At 34.3% G+C, this 20,173-nt stretch overlaps 3 protein-coding genes across 9 annotated transcripts; 2 read left to right on the top strand and 1 right to left on the bottom strand.

Moving 5' to 3' along the window:
- Positions 1-982: 982 nt before the first annotated feature.
- On the top strand, positions 983-7,331 carry LOC108345976 (putative disease resistance RPP13-like protein 1). 4 transcript variants are annotated; one of them, XM_052866850.1, is made up of 5 exons: positions 983-4,433; positions 4,895-5,003; positions 5,433-5,558; positions 5,699-6,185; positions 6,362-7,331. In XM_052866850.1, exons 1-2 carry the CDS (start codon positions 1,082-1,084, stop codon positions 4,924-4,926), a joined length of 3,384 nt encoding a protein of 1,127 aa, XP_052722810.1. In that variant the 5' UTR covers positions 983-1,081; the 3' UTR covers positions 4,927-5,003; positions 5,433-5,558; positions 5,699-6,185; positions 6,362-7,331. The 4 variants fall into 4 exon arrangements, with proteins under 4 accessions (XP_052722810.1, XP_052722811.1, XP_052722812.1 ...); XM_052866851.1 differs by having other exon boundaries at positions 5,696-6,185; XM_052866852.1 differs by lacking the exons at positions 5,433-5,558; positions 5,699-6,185; positions 6,362-7,331 and adding an exon at positions 5,077-5,214.
- A 449-nt stretch (positions 7,332-7,780) lies between these two features.
- On the bottom strand, positions 7,781-14,647 carry LOC108345720 (DNA polymerase alpha catalytic subunit). Of its 4 annotated transcripts, none has more exons than XM_017584438.2 (18): positions 14,325-14,647; positions 12,961-13,100; positions 12,803-12,875; positions 12,644-12,700; positions 12,431-12,523; positions 11,988-12,110; positions 11,817-11,914; positions 11,667-11,712; positions 11,197-11,310; positions 11,001-11,084; positions 10,749-10,862; positions 10,571-10,660; positions 10,394-10,470; positions 9,642-9,855; positions 9,387-9,440; positions 9,181-9,300; positions 9,022-9,096; positions 7,781-8,147 (listed from the first exon to the last, which is right to left on the bottom strand). In XM_017584438.2, the coding sequence occupies exons 1-18, from the start codon at positions 14,364-14,366 to the stop codon at positions 8,001-8,003; spliced, it is 1,761 nt and encodes a 586-aa protein (XP_017439927.1). In that variant the 5' UTR covers positions 14,367-14,647; the 3' UTR covers positions 7,781-8,000. The 4 variants fall into 4 exon arrangements, with proteins under 4 accessions (XP_017439927.1, XP_017439928.1, XP_052722814.1 ...); XM_017584439.2 differs by lacking the exon at positions 14,325-14,647 and adding an exon at positions 13,436-14,257; XM_052866854.1 differs by lacking the exons at positions 9,022-9,096; positions 9,181-9,300.
- LOC108345719 (putative disease resistance RPP13-like protein 1) lies at positions 14,639-18,377 on the top strand. Its single transcript, XM_017584437.2, has one exon. It carries the CDS (start codon positions 14,742-14,744, stop codon positions 18,195-18,197), a length of 3,456 nt encoding a protein of 1,151 aa, XP_017439926.1. The 5' UTR covers positions 14,639-14,741; the 3' UTR covers positions 18,198-18,377.
- The last annotated feature ends 1,796 nt before the right edge of the window (positions 18,378-20,173 follow it).

Raw genomic sequence — 20,173 nt, 5'->3', positions numbered from 1 at the left:
AATTAGGCTCAAATTGCTTTAGGGTTTTCTAAAATTAGGGTTTAGGTCAGAGCTTATTAAAGCCCTAATTCTGTCCAAAAGCAGAGAACATAAATAAATTATTTTCTCTTTATTTCCGCTTCTGATATTTAATAATGAAAAATTAAATCTTTGAGAATCAATTAAGGGATTTAATATCAAACAATACAAATCGAGTTCTTGCACTTATTGTTATCCAATTTGAATTTGTCCTTTTCTTTCTTAATTTTGGTATTACTCTTTGTGATATCAATTTATGTTTTTGAAATTAAAATTTGAATTAGAGACCAATTGAATCTTAACTTGATAATTGAATACGAATTGAATTGAATGACATTGAGATTTAATTAATATATATTTAACTTATTGATTGATACATAAATTATTCAAACTTGGAATCTAATATCTAAAGAACTACAATTTTCGAATTATTTGGGTGTTTGAGTATTGGATTGATGTATTGATTTCGATTTTTAATTTTGCTTCCTAATTTACGTTTTGCATATTTAAACAAAAAGAACAAGTAAAAACATGGGAGGAGTATACCAAGGCCCATGTATACAGAACATAATACATCTGTTTAGCACAAGTTGAGCAACCAATGTAATTAGAGATAAACGTAGTAGGAAAAGGAAAAATTGTAACAACAAATTTTTCCACATATTTCATATAACTTTCTTACCTTTTAATTTTTTCTTTTTTTATACATAAAAGCTAACTTTTTTAATAACTAAATACCTTGGTGGTAGTGGTGTAAAAAATCAAACGAAAGTTTAAAAGTTTGAAAAATCAAACGAAAAAAATTAGTTAGTAAATAGTAACACCATCCTTATCACAATTCTCGAAAAATATCTCCAAAGAGCTACTCTCTCTAAAGCACTAATTAGTGTCAAAGATGCATTAATTAGTCATTATAGCATCCTGCACTGAGTCATTGGCGCCTTTAATAATGTTGTTAAAGTCAACATTGTAGCATCATTATAGCATCCTGCACTGAGTCATTGTGGTTAGTAAACTCCACTTCAAATTACACACTTCCATTCACCATTTTCAAACTCCTACCATGGCAGCAGAACTTGTCGGTGGTGCTCTTCTTTCCGCTTTTCTTCAGGTTGCATTCGACAGGCTGGCTTCTCCTCAATTCCTAGACTTCTTTCGTGGAAGAAAACTTGATGAGAAGCTGCTCGGCAACTTGAACATCATGCTGCACTCCATCAATGCTCTCGCTCATGATGCAGAACTGAAGCAGTTCACAGATCCACACGTTAAAGCATGGCTTTTTTCTGTCAAAGAGGCTGTCTTTGATGCAGAGGATCTCCTGGGTGAAATAGATTATGAACTCACCAGATCCCAAGTGGAAGCTCAATCCGAACCTCAAACCTTTACTTACAAGGTATCAAATTTCTTCAACTCTACTTTCAATTCGTTTAACAAGAAAATTGAATCAGAGATGAAAGAAGTCCTAGAAAAACTAGAATATCTTGCAAAGCAAAAGGGTGCTCTTGGTTTGAAAGAGGGTACTTATTCTGGTGATAGATCAGCTGGAAAAGTGTCACAGAAATTGCCATCATCTTCTTTGGTGGTTGAAAGTGTTATTTATGGCAGAGATGCGGACAGAGAAAAGATCTCTAATTGGCTCACATCTGAAACCGACAATCATAACCATCCATCAATACTTTCCATTGTGGGAATGGGTGGGTTGGGTAAGACCACACTGGCCCAACATGTATACAATGACCCAAAGATTGAGGAGGCTAAATTTGATATCAGAGCTTGGGTTTGTATTTCCGATCATTTTGATGTTTTGACTGTGACTAAAACAATTCTTGAGGCAATCACTAAATCTAACGATGATAGCGGAGACCTAGAAATGGCTCATGGAAGATTAAAAGAAAAAATATCAGGAAGGAAATTTCTTCTTGTTTTGGATGATGTTTGGAACGAAAGACAAGAAGAATGGGAAGCTGTGCGAACTCCTCTGAGCTATGGGGCTCCAGGAAGTAGAATTCTTGTCACAACACGTATTGAGAAAGTTGCTTCTAACATGAGATCTGAAATGCATCACCTAAAGCAATTAGAAGAGGATGAATGCTGGAAAGTTTTTGAAAAACAAGCACTAAAAGATGATGATCTTCGATTGAATGGTGAAAAAAAGGAGATTGGTAGAAGAATAGTTGAAAAATGCAAAGGATTACCACTTGCTTTGAAAACAATTGGAAGTCTTCTCCGAACAAAGTCATCAAGCTCATATTGGAAAAGCGTATTGGAAAGCGACATATGGGACTTACCAAAAGAAGTTGAAATTATCCCTGCTCTATTATTGAGTTACCAGCACCTTCCTTCTCATCTGAAGAGGTGCTTTGCTTATTGTGCATTATTTCCAAAAGATTATGAGTTTGACAAGAAGGAATTAATTTTGCTATGGATGGCTGAAGGTTTTCTTCATCACTCTAAACAGATCAAGAACGTACAAGAAATTGGTGAACAATATTTTGACGATCTATTAACAAGGTCATTCTTTCTTCAATCAAGCCTTGAAATGCGACAGACCAAGAATGTACAAGAAATTGGTGAACAATGTTGCGACGATCTATTAAGGAGGTCTTTCTCTCTTGAATCAAGCTTTGAAATGCGATTCGTCATGCATGACCTTCTGAATGATTTGGCAAAATATGTTTGTGCAGACTTTTGTTTCAGGTTAAAATTCGATAAAGGAAGCTGTATACCCAATACAACCCGTCATTTTTCATTTTCACTCGATGACGTAGAATATTTTGATGGTTTAGGGAGTTTAACAGATGCTGAAAGACTGCGTTCATTTCATTCAATTACAAATAACTGTGGCTATGGAATCGATCCTTGTCAATTCACTATTTTGGTGCATGAATTGTTTTCCAAGTTCAAGTTTTTACGTGTCTTATCTTTGAATGGATATAATGAGCGTTTTGAGGTCCATGATTCTGTTGGTGATCTTAAACATCTCCATTCGATAGACCTTTCATATACTCGTATACAGAATCTACCTAACTCAATAGGTTTCCTCTATAACTTGCTAGTACTGAAGTTGAACTGTTGTTCATTTCTGGAGGAATTACCTTCAAATTTGCATAAGCTCACCAAGTTGCATTGTCTGGAATTTGAACTTACAAAAGTGACAAAGATGCCAATGCATTTTGGAGAGTTGAAGAATCTTCAAGTACTGAGTACGTTTTTTGTTAATAAAAATAATGAGGTCATCAGTATCGAACAACTAGGAGGACTCAATCTTCATGGAAGGCTATCAATTAATGAGCTGCAAAATATTGTGAATCCTTTGCATGCAATAGAAGCAAATTTAAAAAATCATCACCTTGTGGAGCTTGAGTTAAAATGGAGTTTGAATCACATCCCCGATGATCCAAGGAAAGAACAGAAAGTGCTTGAGAATCTACAACCTTCTAAACAATTGAAGAGTTTAGAAATCAACAACTATGGTGGTACACAATTCCCAAGTTGGGTATTCGATAATTCATTATCAAATTTGGTGTCCTTATGGTTGGCTGACTGTAAATATTGCCTATGTTTGCCTCCCTTTGGACTTTTGTCATCTCTAAGGATTCTACAGATTATAGGGTTTGATGGAATAGTGAGCATTGGTGCTGAATTTTGTGGGAGCAGCTCTTCTTCATTCAAGTCGTTGAAAATATTGGAATTCTACAACATGAAGGAATGGGAAGAATGGGAATGTAAAACTACTTCTTTTCCACTTCTTCAACATCTTTCTATCCATAATTGTCCGAAACTGAAAACTCTGCCAGAGCAACTTCTTCATTTAAAGAATCTAGATATTAACAGGTGTGATAAGCTCGTAATTAGCGTAAACAGCATGTTCATATCCTCGCTTCAACTCTGGAGAATTATTTTATGCCCACTTGTGGAAATTCCTATGACCCATTACGATTGTATTGAAGCAATGGAGATTAATAATGACTGCGTCTCTTTCACCATCTTTCCGCTAGATTGCTTTCCAAAGCTCCGTTTACTTCAATTGAGTCGGTGCCAAAACCTCAGAAGAATTTCACAGGGACACACTCATAATCATCTCAAAGAACTAAGAATTGATGAATGTAGCCAATTTGAATCATTTCCAAGTGAAGGATTATCTGCACCGTGGCTACAAATAATTTCAATTCGAAAAGCGGAGAATTTGAAGTTGTTGCCAAAACACATGCAAATCCTGCTTCCATCTCTTACTGAACTGGAGATAATTTTGTGTCGAAAAGTGGAGAAGTTCCCAGATGGAGGTTTGCCATCAAACATAAAACGCATGTCTCTTTCAAGTTTAAAACTTATCACCTCCCTGAGAGACAACTTGGATGTCAACACACGTCTTAAAAGCTGGACTATTGAAAAGTTGGAGGTGGAGTCTTTTCCCGGTGAGGTTTTGCTGCCACGCTCTCTTCTAAGATTCACATTTTTGCCTAAATCTTAAAAAGATTGACTACAGGGGTCTATGCAACGTCTCCTCTTTCACACATTATGGATGCCCCAATCTTCATCTAAGAAAATTTCAAATTTCTTAGTTACAAATATTTCACTCTGTTACTAAACAACAGATGCCCAAAGTTTTAAAGGAGATGGTGAGACGACTTTTAATGGATTACCTATTGATCTTACAAGATTATTTACGAACCTCACATGAATTAATTTCTTGGAAAAACATTTTATTGCTTCAGAAAAGACTTTGAGAGAGGCTTTTATCAAGTTATGGGTATTGATTGGAGACAAGATGGAAACTGCTGTCAACATAGGGTACATTAGCAAGTCTTGTTATTGATTTTTTTTATGAGAAGGTTGTGTAAAATTTAATTTATTTTCCACCCTTTTCTTTGTACAGGTATGCTTGCAGTTTACTTAGAAAAGACATGAAACAGATAGTGATCACTCTTGATTCCTCAGATATCCTATACTTGGAAAAACAAGGGGACAAGCAGGCTCTAGCAAAGGTACACGGCCTTTGAATTTATTTGGAATTTAATTTTGTCACTATTGTAGATCTTTGATACAAAAATTTCTTAGGCTTCTCTTGAAAGCATTAAGAAGCAAATTGGAGAAGGAATCTCACAAATTAACTCTGCAAAAGAGAGTTCTAATGCAAATAAAGGAAGTTCTTCTGGGTTTGGTTTGATAATAGATGGGAAGTCCTTGGATTATTCTCTTAACAAGAATTTGGAAAGGTCCTTCTTTGAGCTTGCCATGAATTGTGCTTCTGTCATATGTTGCCGATCTTCACCCAAACAAAAAGCTCGTGTGAGTCTATGGGTGTGTAGTTTGAATTTCTGTCATATAAATAATATACATTCCTTGAGTAGTTCGTATAATCATAGGTTGGGTTGTTAAAATATTATAATCATGTCAGCCATAAAAATATGCAGGTTACAAGGTTGGTAAAATTGGGAACGGGGAAGACAACATTATCTATTGGTGACGGGGCAAATGATGTTGGCATGCTTCAGGAGGCTGATATTGGAGTTGGTATTAGTGGTGCTGAAGGGATGCAGGTCTGAAGATATTCTTATTAGCCTATTCCAGTAACTTCTATATTCAAATTTATGGCAAACAATCTTATATGAGATAATAACTTCTTGATGATGTGCTTAAATAAGAGTTTTTTACCTTAATGTGCCCTTAATCTTAGCAGGTATGTCATTGCATTTGGATTATTTCAAATTAAGGAGAAATTCACTTGAGCATAATCAACCGAGCTGTCAGACCAACATGGATGCAACACAAGTTATCAGTAATGTTATTATGTACAGAATAGAGTTGTTAGAAATGACTATTTTTACGAAACTGTGTTCAGGTGCGAAACCCAATGAAAATGTTTAATGACAATCAAACCGCCATGTAGATAGTGCCTAAACTCAGAAAATTCAGCATTGTGATGAAGTTGGTTTTAATTTTCTATATTGGATTTGGTGATTGGTGGAGTGATCTTATTATTCAGCCTTTGGATTGAACACTTCTTATGAATACTGAACCAAGTTGGGTGTGATTGACATTTAATATCTATTCATTACCTTGAGGAGGAATGCTGGAAATATTCTTAACAGGGTAACATTACTATCTAGTCTTATAGGTTATCTTGGCCATTACTTTCCATACAAGTAACCATCATTAATTAACAGGTAATAGGTATATAAAAACATTTCGTTTAGTAACAACTACTCCACACAGCAGTCCTAAACACTTCATTAACATTTCTGAATGTACATGTTATTCTTTGTATGATTAGCTAATGATGAATTGAGTTTGAATGACAGGGTCCCAATTTCTGATATCTGTGAATAAATGTTGTCTGCAGGCTGTAATGGCAAGTGATTTTGCAATAGCTCAATTCCGGTTTCTAGAGCATCTTTAGTTGGTACATTGTCATTGGTGTTATCAATGTATATCAATGATGGTAAAACCATGCATCCATCTATTTCTCAGTCTTAAAGATTTAGTGTTCACCTACTCAATGCTTTCACAGTTCAACTTTAGTTTCCTCAATGTTCTGAAGTTACAGAAAGAGAGAATAACAAAATTCAAGAAGTATCGTAAAAGAAAAATTGTCAGGAAGGAAATTTCTTCTTGTTTTGGATGATGTTTGGAATGAAAAACAACAAGAATGGGAAGGTGTGCGAACTCTTCTTAGCTATGGAGCTCCAGGAAGTAGAATTATCGTCACAACACGAGCTGAGAGAGGTGCTTCTAACATAAGGTCTGAAGTGCATAGTCTGAAGCAATTAGAAGAGGATGAATGCTGGAAAGTTTTCATAAAACATGCACTAAAAGATTATGATCTTAAATTGAACGATGAGCAAAAGGAGATTGGAAGAAGGATAGTTGAGAAATGCAAAGGATTACCTCTGGCTTTGAAAACAATTGGAAGTCTTTTATTGGATTGCATCTTTTTCTGCAGGGTCATCAGATTGATGCCTATGGAATTGGTACATAGCTGGTTACGTGTTATGCTCAAGCTGCTTTAGGTGTTGTTTTGAAGCTGGTTGAAATTAATAATAAACCTCGTATCAAACTTTCTGAAGCTGTCTCAAAGGTTTGAACACTAAACAGAATATAGAAGCGAATATATATAGATTGTATGGGAAAGAAGGTTATGCTTTGGTAGACATAATGACAGGAGAAGATGAACCCCCTCCAAAGGGTTCAGAACCATCACATTTCTTAAATCACAATTAATCTTCCCATCATATCTAATTAAGATTTTAATTCATGAGAAAAAATAAATAAAACATAGCAGTCACATGTAGACAAAATAAGACTTATTATTTTATAAGGCGTGATGCTTTATTATTTTATAATTTTCCTTTTAAAATGCTTTTAACACCTTTACTTCAAATTCTGGTCAGGTTAGTGTGAGTGCAAACTTATATGACTTCATTCATTTCTTGTGGGTCAATGAGGCACCTGTTGGAGAGCTGCGATAACAAGGTAAATAAATGGAGATGCACCTGATTATTTAATATCATGTGAAAATATCACGTAACAAAATTTCAGTCATGTTGGCTATAATCATAAATTTTGATATTTCAGTTATGTTGGTGCTTTAAAATCCATTAATAATTTATTATTATACAAAAATATATTAAAAACATTATTTCGATCCAAACGTTGTGGCGTTGTCTCTTTTGGAAAAATACATGACTTAATCATAAAACTAATCAACATTCTTAAAAAGAATCAATCATTAAATTTTTTATAATAAAAGAATTACCCTAAATTGTAAAATTACATTAGGCACACTGTAATCCATTGAGGAGCTTTGAAAATAATAAAGATAAACGTAAACATATTTACAGAACATGTGAAATTGTTCTATGAACATCTACAGCTACACAATCAAGTACATGATTTGCTCAATCACGCTTGATAATCTATTTATAATTCTTCATCACTCTGCTAAGAAACCCCTTGCTTCGGGGGGACACCAAACCTCCAGATTAAACTGATACGACCAGATCCTCCAGTCTCACCCAACCAAAGGCACAATGGTCCCTGATCTTCTGCGCTGTTGAAGCAGCCGGATCAATCATCGGCCTAATTTTTATCACCTCTTTCTCTATAGTTATTCTAGATTTGGCCTCCATCTGGAAGAGTCACGTCCAAAAACAGATGATTAATAATGATGAACCAAGTTGTATAGTTAGTTAATCATTATTCATATATTTAACTCAAACATCACAGTTAACAAATTATCCTCATCAATCTTGTTGTCGCATCCTTTAGGCTTTGTTATTTTGGGTAGATTTGGGGGAGATGATTTGAGTGGATTTGAGGGTAATTTTTTAGTTGTTTTTTTGAGTGGATTTGTGGGTAATTGAGAGTGGATTTGGAAGTAAAGTTTGTGAGAATTAGTGTAGGATTTGATTGATGTGATAGATTTTAAAAATTAGTTTAATTGGTAGAAATTAAAGATTACCAAAATGTCCCTAATTATAAAAGTAATATAAAATGTTATTTATAAATGTTATATTTAATTGTAAAAATGTTTATAAAGAAAAAAAATTATGAATAATTTATAAAATTAATTTTTAAAAATTATAAAAATTAAATAATCAACTTATTTTTAATAAATTAGAAAATATAATATACCTAATTTTATTAAGATGTAGATCTTTTTAAATTATAATATTAAAATAATTATACAAAAAACTGAAAAATATATAGCGGCGTAACCGGTTACGCGTGCCAACCAAAACTTCACTCTGCTGTAACCGGTTACACTCTGTTGTAACCAGTTGCGCCACCCTCTTTTGTTGCTTAAATTGGAGGGCACATACGACTTTTCCGCGACAATCCACTCACAACCGCGGGTGACTGAACAGTGCAACCATCCCGCATTTTACCGCAAATCCGTCCGTGCATTTCACTTCAACCGAACGCATAACGAGCTTAATTCCTCGTTCGCAAAACTGTGTGAACAGTTAAATCGCTTCAAACGAACACAGCGTTAGTGAGTACCTTTTCTATACAAGAAACAGTGTCAAACACGTGGCAAAAATACGAGAGCTGCTTGTACAAGTCTGCTTCAGTGTACTGAAAAATCATATAAACATTTAGTATATTATAATATGCGTATGAAAGCGCTTGTTAAAATTCAACAAGTTCGTGGAGTGAAACCTTTCTAAGCAGACGACCATTGCAACGAGGATAATTTGGACAAACAGTTCCTCTCTCGGAATCACCAACCAACCAAAGGCTGATACTTCGCGTTGTATGCTTACACGTTTCATCATCACACTGGATATGCAAAAACAGCCAAGGAAATGACACTTAAACTTTCACAGGTTACTAATTTTCATAATATATTTAGAGAGGTGACTTACCGTTAGTAAACCTTTATAGTACATCAAAACAAACATCTCTGCTTGCCTTTTGACCTATGAAGTATAATGATGTGTAAGTATATTCTCGGGAATAATATTCTGTACTAAATCAAATCAAAAAACATGTTAGGTGTTACTTTAAATGTTCTATTTTGAAGTTCAGTCCAGAGTCTGAAACTGGTGTCCAAACTCTCCTAGATGAAGCGCACTTAAACAACACTTTTAGAGATGCCTTGAATCTTGAATTAGTCAAACCTGATTCGCTATCATCGCTGGAGAAATTTTGATATCTTCGGAGCATTTAGGACAACACAGCTTACGCCAGAAATTGAAGTCAGATTCCTCGGTGGATACGCTGGTTGTCATTCCACTTTCCAACAAGCAGCAAATATATTTAGAGACGGGTGGGCAGTCAAATGTACCAGAGCAGCTGGGGCATGACAAGACCAATGGCTCACATCCTCGATACCTGAAATTATTTTATCACATCCAATCCGTGAATTAATAATTATGGATAGGGAAATCATCAGTAAAATCCATTGATCATAACACAGCTTTAGCAATAATCTACCAAAACCTAAATTAATAAAGCTAAAATACTGTTAATATTTTTTATAGCTTGTTCAAATCTCTGCAGAGTGAAACAGTGATCAGGATAAAAAAAAACTATACTCACAGATATCTACATGTAAAATTCATATGATATCCTCGATGGATACATGCCGGTTATGAACACGAATATTTTATTACTCACTTATTGACAAGACGTATAGGAGTATAAAGATATACAAACCAGCAAATACCCACTACTGGTTAATTATTTTTAGTAAATTTTATTTGAATTAAAAAAAACAAATAAAAACAAAGTTACTAGTAAAAAATATTAACCATTCAAGAATAACCCTTTGTCATTCCTACCCAGTATTTATATTAACATTGGTAGCGCATATCTGCATTTAAGAGATTTTGACAATTAATGGGATCTGAATTTAAAAACCAAGACATACCTCTCCTCGTCGTTAGCAGCAGACAAGAGTAAACTGCTAGAATCATCATTAAAAGCTTCACATGATTTATGATGAAACTGTAAAACAATATAGTTTTCCAATTTAGATAACTTGTACAAAAAATAAAAGTAAATACCTGGATCTGAATTCTGAGACAAACTAGGAAGTATATTTTACCTTTGAGGAGTCAAGCCCTGAGCAATCAGCCAGTCTTTCTGGGCTTGTTCCCTGAATTGATGCACAAAGGCGTGATACTACGGGATGGATCTACAAGAGCAAAACATAAAATACTCAATTAGAGTACAGTACTCGGTAACCATTGTTATCTATAAAATTAACCACTGTATTCTAAGACCTGTTGTGATAAATAGTAATCAATGTCAATCAGCCATGTCCCTTGTTCCCCTTTAAGTTCTTCAGGATGTCTAGCACGTTGAGCAATGCCACCAGCACTGCCTGAACTGCCACCCTAATCAAAGCAAAACGTAATATTAAAAATACAAAAGTGAGAAAGAACATAACCAACGTGTCGATTACTTCATGAAAAAACATTTCCCAGGGTTACACTATTTGTCCTTTATAGGAAGTGAATTACTAAATGACAAACCTGTTCATAACAAATTATATACGGGATTGTATCACCAACAGAACAGCCAGAAGAGTAACCTTGTTGCTTCAGTCTTTGTGTCACCTATACGTTGTGATCAAGAAAAGCATCCTCAGAAGTCAGAATCAAGTAGGTCGTAATAAAAGAACATAGATCAGACTATTTGAAGTAACAAATGAAAACAGCTTGGACTAACAAGAACATGTGGCTGGTTCTTGGCATCAGGATAAGCTTCAGGGGGTTTAGTCAATGTCTTCGTAGTGACATATTTCTCTAATGGTACTTGTCCGTTCCTCATTTCTTCTTGTACCTGTATTAAGATTAACATCGACCGGTTTGCAGGAAAAACAAACTTCAAACGCCAATATAAAAATCATTAATTAAAATGAAAGGAAAAATTTACATGAACAAAATCCCCAATGAACTTCAATTTCTTCAGAAACGGTTGATAACTAGATCAACCAAAAAAAACTATTCCACATCATCCATTAATCCCATCATATGTGGATTATACACCCAAGCACTCAAGTTTTTGGACCATCCTATAAATAGCATTCCACTCTTCCAGCAGAAAGTAATGAGCCTAAAGCTCCAGGAAGAAGTTTTCTAATCACATGGTAAGTTATTATAAACAAATGTCTGATACTTCAAGAAATCACAATTTACCTTCATGAGCGAGTTGTGGATTGACTCCACTACATCTTCACATGATCTGTGAGCATGGGAACCATAATATAACTAGTTGGTAAAAAAAATTGAGTGATTATGCATCTAGGCAGGCAAAGTGGCAAATTGGCAAAAAGGTAAGTAACATACCCTCCAGACAAAATTTGAGTCAAGCAATAATCTCCTAATTCTTTAGCTAATAAGCTCCAGTCACGACGAACAATGTCAAGACCTTTACGTTCAATCACCTGCACCATGCAATAACCTCACTGTATGATCTTATGACTGGTAATGTAAAAGAATAAGTTATCACAAGCATACCTCATATGGGGTGCCATCTTTAAACAGCAACTTCAATGCTGCATACTTCTTTTTCTTGAGAAGCAGCATTCTTTTATATAAACCATCAAGATCAATTTCCAAACATTTATATTTCTTATTGACCTGATGACAAATTAAAGCAGAAAACACATATCACGAGAAGATAGCTGAAAAAAGAAGAGGGAAAACTGCCATTTATTCTTGAAATATGGAAATATGCCAGAAGTGCAAACTAAACGTGCTAAGACAATGTTGCAGTCGTGTCCAAATTAAATCACCTAACAAAGAATCTTGAAATATATTTAACAAGGGGATAACAATGCTGAAAAATTATGGGTTAGCTCTAAAACACCATGTAGCACGGCATAAGAACAGAGGAAAGGATATGCAAATCTAAACCACCAAGCATTAAGAGATTTTCACAGCTAATAGTCAAATCTTACCTCTTGAATAACTTTTGCAGCAATTTTATTAGCTTCCTCAATATCATCCAGCCCACTGTAAATCATTATTGAATCGGTGTCGCCATAGATCACCTATAAAGCAAAAAAACAATGCACAAATTAAGAGCCTAATATTCACCACCAGTTACATAAAATAAATATAACTAATATACCAAACTCTAATACTTCAAGATGAAGAGTACTAGAGATAACCTCTAAATTCAAGGCATTCTGAACTAAATCAACAGTACTCTGCAGTATCTCCCTTCCCTGTATGGCCAATAGACATGCAACTGAAAATGTGAGCATTTGAAAATATGTTTCGGAGTACAGTAATTACTCGTTACACTGAATAAGCAAGTGTATTCTTACTTGTAAAGTAATAAGCTCAGCCAACGGCTTAGCATAAAATCTTGAATTGGAAAATCCCAGGCACCCATACATACTGCATAACACACCATTAAATTTAGCACAGAAGGAACAAAAGCATTTAATATTGAAAGATGCAAGAAAAGGAAAAAGAAATACACCTGTTAGCAGTAAGCTTAAGTGCTTGCTGCTGAATATCCAGTTGCTGAACCCTTGTAGGATCAGCTTTTTCATTCTTCTTTTTTTCATTCTTAATCAACGACTTTACGTTCTTCCTCCTATCTACCAGATTTTTCAGCACCTAGCAACAAAAACATCCTCAATTATACACGCATCTAAACTCTGTAGTCTACAAGAAAGAATATGAAAATAACTTGTACATTAATGAAGTTATAAATTTTTAGATATATTGATAAACCACACAAAAAACAGACGGTGCCACTTTTACTTGAACAAAACAACTAAATATCCTAGGACCTTGATTGTGCCAATGTGCAAAATCTAAGGAGCATTTGTATATGGAATTCTAAGACAAGATTATTTAGTTTGAGGCAATTTAAAATGAATCATTATGAAATGCTGTTTTCAAATAAATACGCTTTGTAGGTGAAACAAACAGCCCTGGCCTGTACTTACTGTGCTACTGCTTTAGGTTAGTTGCAGTGATTTTCTTTTACACTTTTGTACCTCATTCGGTAATAGAATTCTTCACTTAGCTTTCTTAATGAACATCACACCATATTTGCACAAATATAACAAGAGCCTACATCAGTCAGTGAGAGGTTCAAATTGCTGTATAATAAATACATATTGGAAGAAAGAAAGTTTAGTGTCGGATGGAAATGAAGCCATGTCAAAATTTGGTTAGATGAGATATAGTTATAATAGAATGTTCATCTGTAAGAAATTATTATAAGCCATCCACACAAAAGCATAGGTGTTGAAAATGAAGATAGAAGAAAATTTTAGAAGTATGACTAAAAAGCTCGACATATTAATGAACAATTAACAAATTTCATAGTGACATACAATATGATTCTACAAACTTCACAAGACCATCTAATTTTCTCTACTTGGATATCTGCAAAGATTGATCTAAGCTTCATGTTAGATAATTGACACTCCTAAAACGAGAATAAGAATTTCTACAATATTCCCATGTTCAAGAACAAACACTGTTACAACTACAAGAAAACAGTACTCAACAGGACTGAAAATCCATGATAATTAAAGAGGTAATTGTTTTACGTTTTCTTTGTAAAATAACTGCAGCGTCTGAGGCTATAAAATTTTTCAACTTGTCATAGATAAATGAAAATATCATCAAAACCATTAATACCACTAATCTAAATTAACAATCATAGAGGAAGGAAGATGACATTCAATTAGCAGCTCAATCTTGATCAAATGTTTTTGTAAGATGGTGACTTTAAGTCTCTAAATCTTATACACTCATAATGTCTTTACTATTATGACTTTATAAATTAAAGATCATACATATAAAAGGACATATATAGTTACTCACTAATACCGTATCATGAACATTGTTCTGTGAGATCCTTATCATTCGGTGAAAGACAGTACATAAGCGTTGGGGATGATAGCTTTTTTTTTTCTTTTTTCCTTTTTATTTGTCAGTACTGAATTATTGTCAGACATTCATTCATGGATTACAGCTGTGAACATTTTTATGATCAGAAAGACTCAACAATTATTGCTTCACTGGGTCCCACAACCCTTTTTCCGTATCAGGATTTCATACTTTCATTCATCCCAACCGTTGAATTAATATCGAACTGCCCACATCTTATATTGCTGAGTCACACTTATCCAATGTCAGCTAATTACTAATTTCATCGGTATAGCATCTCTTCACTGAATTACAGCCGTAAACTTCCATTTCAAATTACACACTTGCATTCACCATTTTCCAACTCCTACAATGGCAGCAGAACTTGTTGGTGGTGCTCTTCTTTCCGCTTTTCTTCAGGTTGCATTCGAACGGCTTGCTTCTCCTCAATTCCTAGACTTCTTTCGTGGAAGAAAGCTTGATGAGAAGCTACTCAGCAACTTGAACATCATGCTGCACTCCATCAATGCTCTCGCTCATGATGCAGAACGGAAGCAGTTCACAGATCCACACGTTAAAGCATGGCTTTTTTCTGTCAAAGAGGCTGTCTTTGATGCAGAGGATCTCTTCGGTGAAATAGATTATGAACTCACCAGATGCCAAGTGGAAGCTGAATCCGAACCTCAAACCTTTACTTACAAGGTATCAAATTTCTTCAACTCTACTTTCAAAACCTTTAACAAGAAAATTGAATCAGAGTTGAAAGAACTCCTAGAAAAACTAGAATATCTAGCAAAGCAAAAGGGTGCTCTTGGTTTGAGAGAGGGTACTTATTCTGGTGATAGAACAGGTGGTAAAGTATCACAGAAACTGCCATCATCTTCTTTGGTGGTTGAAAGTGTTATTTATGGTAGAGATGCGGACAAACAAATGATCTGTAACTGGCTCACTTCTGAAACCGACAATCATAACCATCCATCAATACTTTCCATTGTGGGAATGGGTGGGTTGGGTAAGACCACACTTGCTCAACATGTATACAATGACACAGAGATTGAGGAGGCTAAATTTGATATTAAAGCTTGGGTTTGTGTTTCTGATCATTTTGATATTTTGACAGTGACAAAAACAGTTCTTGAGGCAATCACTAAATCAAAAGATGATAGCGGAGACCTAGAAATGGTTCATGGAAGATTAAAAGAAAAAGTATCGGGAAAGAAATTTCTTCTTGTTTTGGATGATGTTTGGAGCGAAAGGCGAGAAGAATGGGAAGCTGTGCGGACTCCTCTTTGCCATGGGGCTCCAGGAAGTAGAATTCTTGTCACAACACGTGTCGAGAAAGTTGCTTCTAACATGAGATCTAAAGTTCATCACCTAAAGCAACTAGAAGAAGATGAATGCTGGAAAGTTTTTGAAGAACAAGCTCTAAAAGATGATGATCTTGAATTGAATGATGAGAAAAAGGAGTTTGGTAGAAGGATAGTTGAGAAGTGCAAAGGATTACCTCTTGCTTTGAAAACAATTGGAAGTCTTCTCCGCACAAAGTCATCCATTTCAGATTGGAAAAGCGTATTAGAAAGCGACATATGGGACTTACCAAAAGAAGTTGAAATTATCCCTGCTCTACTATTGAGTTATCAGAACCTTCCTTCTCATCTCAAGAGGTGTTTTGCTTATTGTGCATTATTTCCGAAAAATTATGAGTTTGAAAAAGAGAAATTAATTTTGCTGTGGATGGCTGAAGGTTTTCTCCATTACTCTTCACAGAACAACAATTTAGAAGAAATTGGTGAACAATATTTTGATGATCTGCTAACGAGGTCTTTCTTTCTTCGGTCAAACATCAAAATGCATTTCTCCATGCATGACCTTCTGAATGATTTGGCAAAATATGTTTGTGCAGATTTCTGTTTCAGATTGAAATTTGATAAAGGAAACTGTATACCTAAAACAACCCGTCATTTTTTATTTGCATTCGATGATTTAAGATATTTTGATGGTTCTGGGAGTTTAACTGATGCTAAAAGACTGCGTTCATTTGTTCCGATTACAAATAACTTTGTGCATGGTGCTTTTCCTTGTCAAATCAAAATTTTGATACGTGAATTGTTCTCCAAGTGGAAGTTTTTACGCGTCTTATCTTTGAATGGAAATTATGACCTCGAAGAGGTCCCTGATTCTGTTGGTGATCTTAAACATCTCCATTCATTGGACCTTTCTCGTACTATGATACGAAAACTACCTGACTCAGTAGGTTTGCTCTATAACTTGCTGATATTGAAGTTGAATGATTGTTCATTTTTGAAGGAATTGCCTTCAAATTTGCATAAGCTCACCAATTTGCGTTGCCTGGAATTTGAAGATACAGAAGTGACAAAGATGCCAATGCATTTTGGAGAGTTGAAGAATCTTCATGTACTGAATATGTTTTGTGTCGATAGAAATAGTGAGTTCAGTGCTAAGCAGCTAGGAGGAATCAATCTTCATGGAAGGCTATCAATTAATGAGCTACAAAATATTGTGAATCCTTTGGATGCATTAGAAGCAAATTTGAAAAATAAACAACTTGTGGAGCTAAAGTTAATATGGAATTGGAATCACATCCCCGATGATCCAATGAAAAACAAGAAAGTGCTTGAGAATCTACAACCTTCTAATCAGTTGGAGCATCTTTCAATCAGGAGCTATTGTGGTACACAATTCCCAAGTTGGGTATTCGATAATTCGTTATCAAATTTGGTATCCTTAGAGTTAGAGGATTGTAAATATTGCCTATGTTTGCCTCCCCTGGGACTATTGTCATCTCTGAAGACCCTCAAGATTAGAGGATTTGATGGAATAGTAAGCATTGGTGCTGAATTTTATGGGAGCAGCTCTTCTTCATTCAAGTCCTTGGAAATATTGAAATTCTACAACATGAAGGAATGGGAAGAATGGGAATGTAAAACTACTTCTTTTCCACGTCTTCAACATCTTGTTATTGTTCGATGTCCCAAGCTGAAAGGTCTGTCAGAGCAACTTCTTCATTTAAAGGAACTTTTTATTGAGTCATGTCCTAACCTCATCGTTAGCGAACACAGCGAAGACACATCAGCGCTTGATCTCTTGAGAACTCGTTCATGCCCACTTGTCAATATTCCCATGACTCGTTATGATTTCATTGAACAAATAACAATTGATAAAAGTTGCAACTCTCTTACAATCTTTCAGCTAAATTTCTTTCCAATTCTCCGTTTACTTCGTCTGGAAGGATGCCAAAACCTACAAAGAATTTCACAAGAGCACCCTCATAATCATCTCAAGAAAATGTCAGTATGTGCATGTCCTCAATTTGAATCATTTCCCAGTGAAGGATTATCTGCAGCATTTCCATTTCTTACTGAACTGGAGATAATTTGGTGTCGAAAAGTGGAGAAGTTCCCAGATGGAGGTTTGCCATCAAACGTAAAACACATGTCTCTTTCAAGTATAAAACTTATCGCCTCCCTGCGAGAGACCTTGGATGTCAACACATGTCTTGAAAGCTTATCTATGAAATATCTTGATGTGGAGTCTTTTCCCGACGAAGTTTTGCTGCCACCTTCTCTTACTTCTTTAACAATCAGTAATTGCCGAAATCTCAAAAGGCTAGGCCACAAGGTTCTCTATAACCTCTCCTCTCTCACACTTTTTGATTGCCGTAACCTCCAATGCTTACCTGAGGAGGGTCTGCCCGAATCCATCTCTTCTCTTCAAATTTTGAACTGTCCATTGCTGAAGCAGCGTTGTCAGAAGCCAGAAGGCAAAGATTGGAGAAAGATTGCTCACATTCAAAATCTGAGAGTTTGATAATAAGATGAAGCAGAAGTTCAAAATTAGACGTGCTTCAATTCCCGATCATCTTCCTTCTCCCTACTTCAAAATTAGATGTGTTAATTCTTCTCACATTCTAATTGCATGGCTTCGACAAACTCTTCTTTGTTTTGATGTTTTTTCTATTAGAGTGGCATCTGATCTCTTCGTTTGGAATTATATTTATTTGTTTGAACCAAGAAGAAAAATAAAAGATGGATTTTTTAAACAGTACAAATTATTATTTGTGGAATGATAAGATGAAAGACCGGTTGTTGTGAAGAAATTGCATGGTTGGTCTTTTACTTTTAAAGTTTTATTCATTTTAGTTTTATCATTTAACATCTTTGCACATATGTCATCTCCAATGAGTTGTTGCAACTGATTATACACATTAAGAATCATTAGTTGTTTCTTTAAAATATAAATTGACTTTAAAAAAAGTTTTGTACGAACAAGACACAGAAGATTAAAGATTTTTATATGATTAACTCATTATGTATAACGACATAATTAACTCATATTGGACTTGGTCACTCTACAGAACTTTTTGAATTGTGTCTATATATTACAGGAATCATATAAGAAGCTTTTAGCATGTATGTACTTCGATCTTTTCTCAATCACCAAAGTCCTTTTATTACAATTTTGTCTCTCATTGTATTAATATATGGTATGGTGTAAAAATAACACCAATATTTATTTAAAAATAAAATTTTATTTCATTCTTTAGTAAATAATTTAGTGACCTTTGTTTAATGATGTATAACGTTAATATTAGTAGCATTTTTACAATATTTCCTTTATTACAAAAACACTACCAAAGGTTTTAAAGTAACATTTCAATGTTACTTTTTATAAAATAAACAGTACTAAAAACTTTTAATAATATTTTTAGATTGTTTTTTCTCTTGAATAAAGTTAATAAAAAAATTTAATAATATGAACAAGTAGCTCTATATAAAATTTGATATGCTAAATGCATTTATTATGTGTCCACTCATTCTTTTGTTGGACCTTTTATATCTATATAGGCAAATCTCATTCATAAATTATAATAATAGGCTATTTTTTTAAAAGTTACGATTAAGTCGTTAGGCTGCACGACTTTAAATTGAGAAATCGTCTATCCCAGTCAACTTTTGAATTGATAGAGCCGAACAGTGAAAGTCATTAATCTCTCAATGACTTTAATTAGTATGTTTTAATCAATTACGATAAAAAGGTAATTGATTATCTTATGTTAAAGTCGTTGAGAATTGACTACTTTCAATTGTAAATTAAAAGTCATCTGACAACTTCCATTATAATCGATTACAGAGTACTTGTGATCGATCAGTAAACTTTATTCATATAATTTGAAGTTGTAATCAATTACAAGTTTCCTATAGCAATTACCAGGTAACTTTCTTTGTAGAACACCAAATTATAATCTATTACGTTTTTATGTCATTGATTATTAGAGGGATTTGGCTCCTACCATATAGAAAACGTATTGTAATTAACAAAAATCTTGATTGATTCAATGATTCATTCGGTATATATTTATGATAATTTAGTTATATAAGTTTATAATTAAGTATTAAGTTTGTAGATATTGGTTATTTATTAAATCATTTATTTTGATTAATAAATAACATTTAATTTGTAAGCTATCTAGATTCTCACGGAACTATATGAGTTCTTTAATTACTTTATTGGGTTTTCTGACTTTCTACCAAGATATTCATGTGTCTTGTCTTGTCGACCTAGGAATTGAATGCACGTGTCTTGCTCACCTTATTAGATTGGAGACGTGACACACTGTTTATCACCAAATTTGTGACTTTTTGAAAAGAAAGAGACAAAAATTGATCAAAGTTTAGAATAAAAAAAAATAAGACACAAAAATATATTTAACTCTGTGAGAAAATGTTACTAAAGAGAGAAAGAAAGACTAATAATCAAATCTTGGCTAATTAAAAGTTACTCAC

The sequence above is a fragment of the Vigna angularis genome, chromosome 8 (genome assembly GCF_016808095.1).
Source record: "Vigna angularis cultivar LongXiaoDou No.4 chromosome 8, ASM1680809v1, whole genome shotgun sequence".
Classification (NCBI taxonomy): Eukaryota; Viridiplantae; Streptophyta; class Magnoliopsida; order Fabales; family Fabaceae; genus Vigna; species Vigna angularis.
This window is presented reverse-complemented; position numbering and strand designations above follow the sequence as displayed.

Bases quoted from the DNA above. Each gene is read 5' to 3' on its own strand.
- LOC108345719 (XM_017584437.2), top strand. From the start codon at position 14,742: ATGGCAGCAGAACTTGTTGGTGGTGCTCTTCTTTCCGCTTTTCTTCAG.
- LOC108345976 (XM_052866850.1), top strand. From the start codon at position 1,082: ATGGCAGCAGAACTTGTCGGTGGTGCTCTTCTTTCCGCTTTTCTTCAG. The intron at 4,434-4,894 runs GTGAGGTTTTGC...TTCTTTGTACAG, and splicing joins GGAGGTGGAGTCTTTTCCCG to GTATGCTTGCAGTTTACTTA.
- LOC108345720 (XM_017584438.2), bottom strand. From the start codon at position 14,366: ATGATAAGGATCTCACAGAACAATGTTCATGATACGGTATTA. The intron at 11,713-11,816 runs GTATGTTACTTA...CCATGCTCACAG, and splicing joins ACTCAAATTTTGTCTGGAGG to ATCATGTGAAGATGTAGTGG. The intron at 10,863-11,000 runs GTTTGTCATTTA...TGCTTTGATTAG, and splicing joins ATATAATTTGTTATGAACAG to GGTGGCAGTTCAGGCAGTGC.